The following is an 825-nucleotide window of genomic DNA, read 5'->3' on the forward strand; positions in this document are numbered from 1 at the left end:
CTATACTATTAGAAATTAAGAATAAAAGAGAACCCTATTATATTTTGTTTGCAATGACCATACCAGTATTTCCCTTGCAGAGAGTTATATAGGTATTGTTGCTTTATAATTGGTTTATTATCAGGATTATTGATTATACTTCGGAGTGTACTATTAAGTCAACAAACTTGTAATAGTAAATTTTGTTAATACATTTTGTTATTATTTTTGTTAATGTATTCCCATGATTAGTCTTTGTATGTCAGTATATTATTTATCAGGATAGAATTCTTACTCAATAATGTGATATTTTTAAAAGATTTGTATTTTACTAACTTTACGATATATTGCAGGTGTAAACACCATAGAGAATATTGAGATTGATGTCTTAGCTGCTAGTGATGAGAATGCAGATGTACAGAAAGCCATATTATCAGAGAAAGGGAAGGATGAACCAATCCATGGTGTGAAATCTGACTCGGAAGAATCCAGACCTGTAGCCAAGAAGACATCTTTAAGGAACCAACCTTCAAGCAGTGCTAAGAATGTAGTTGTTAAATCTCTAACTGAAAGGGCCAAAAATTACAAGAAGAAAGAAGAAAAGGCAAAAGAGCTAACATTTTTAGGAGAGGGAAATGTGCCAGTAAATGCCACTGAGGCTGAAGACAACGAATATATGCAAGAATGTGACAGACAGAAGAAAGAGGATTATATGCTGAGTTTGACAGCATGGACTAAAAGATTGCCTGCTTTAGGAAATGGTGTTTTGGAGGTCAGTTATACTGATACTTATCACAAGACCTACCAGCTTCCAAAATTTATATCATGGTCATTCTGTTTCCTTTA

At 33.1% G+C, this 825-nt stretch overlaps 1 protein-coding gene across 1 annotated transcript in view; it reads left to right on the forward strand.

Annotated features, from left to right (window-relative positions):
• The window catches only part of LOC119591385 (zinc finger protein 286A-like), a gene marked incomplete in the record, with an annotated part of 57,791 nt that overhangs the window by 13,273 nt on the left and 43,693 nt on the right, over window positions 1-825 (forward strand). The window contains 1 exon segment of the mRNA XM_037940125.1: window positions 333-751. Within this exon segment, the coding sequence (XP_037796053.1) occupies window positions 656-751 (96 nt within the window).

Source organism: Penaeus monodon, chromosome 28 (genome assembly GCF_015228065.2).
Source record: "Penaeus monodon isolate SGIC_2016 chromosome 28, NSTDA_Pmon_1, whole genome shotgun sequence".
Classification (NCBI taxonomy): Eukaryota; Metazoa; Arthropoda; class Malacostraca; order Decapoda; family Penaeidae; genus Penaeus; species Penaeus monodon.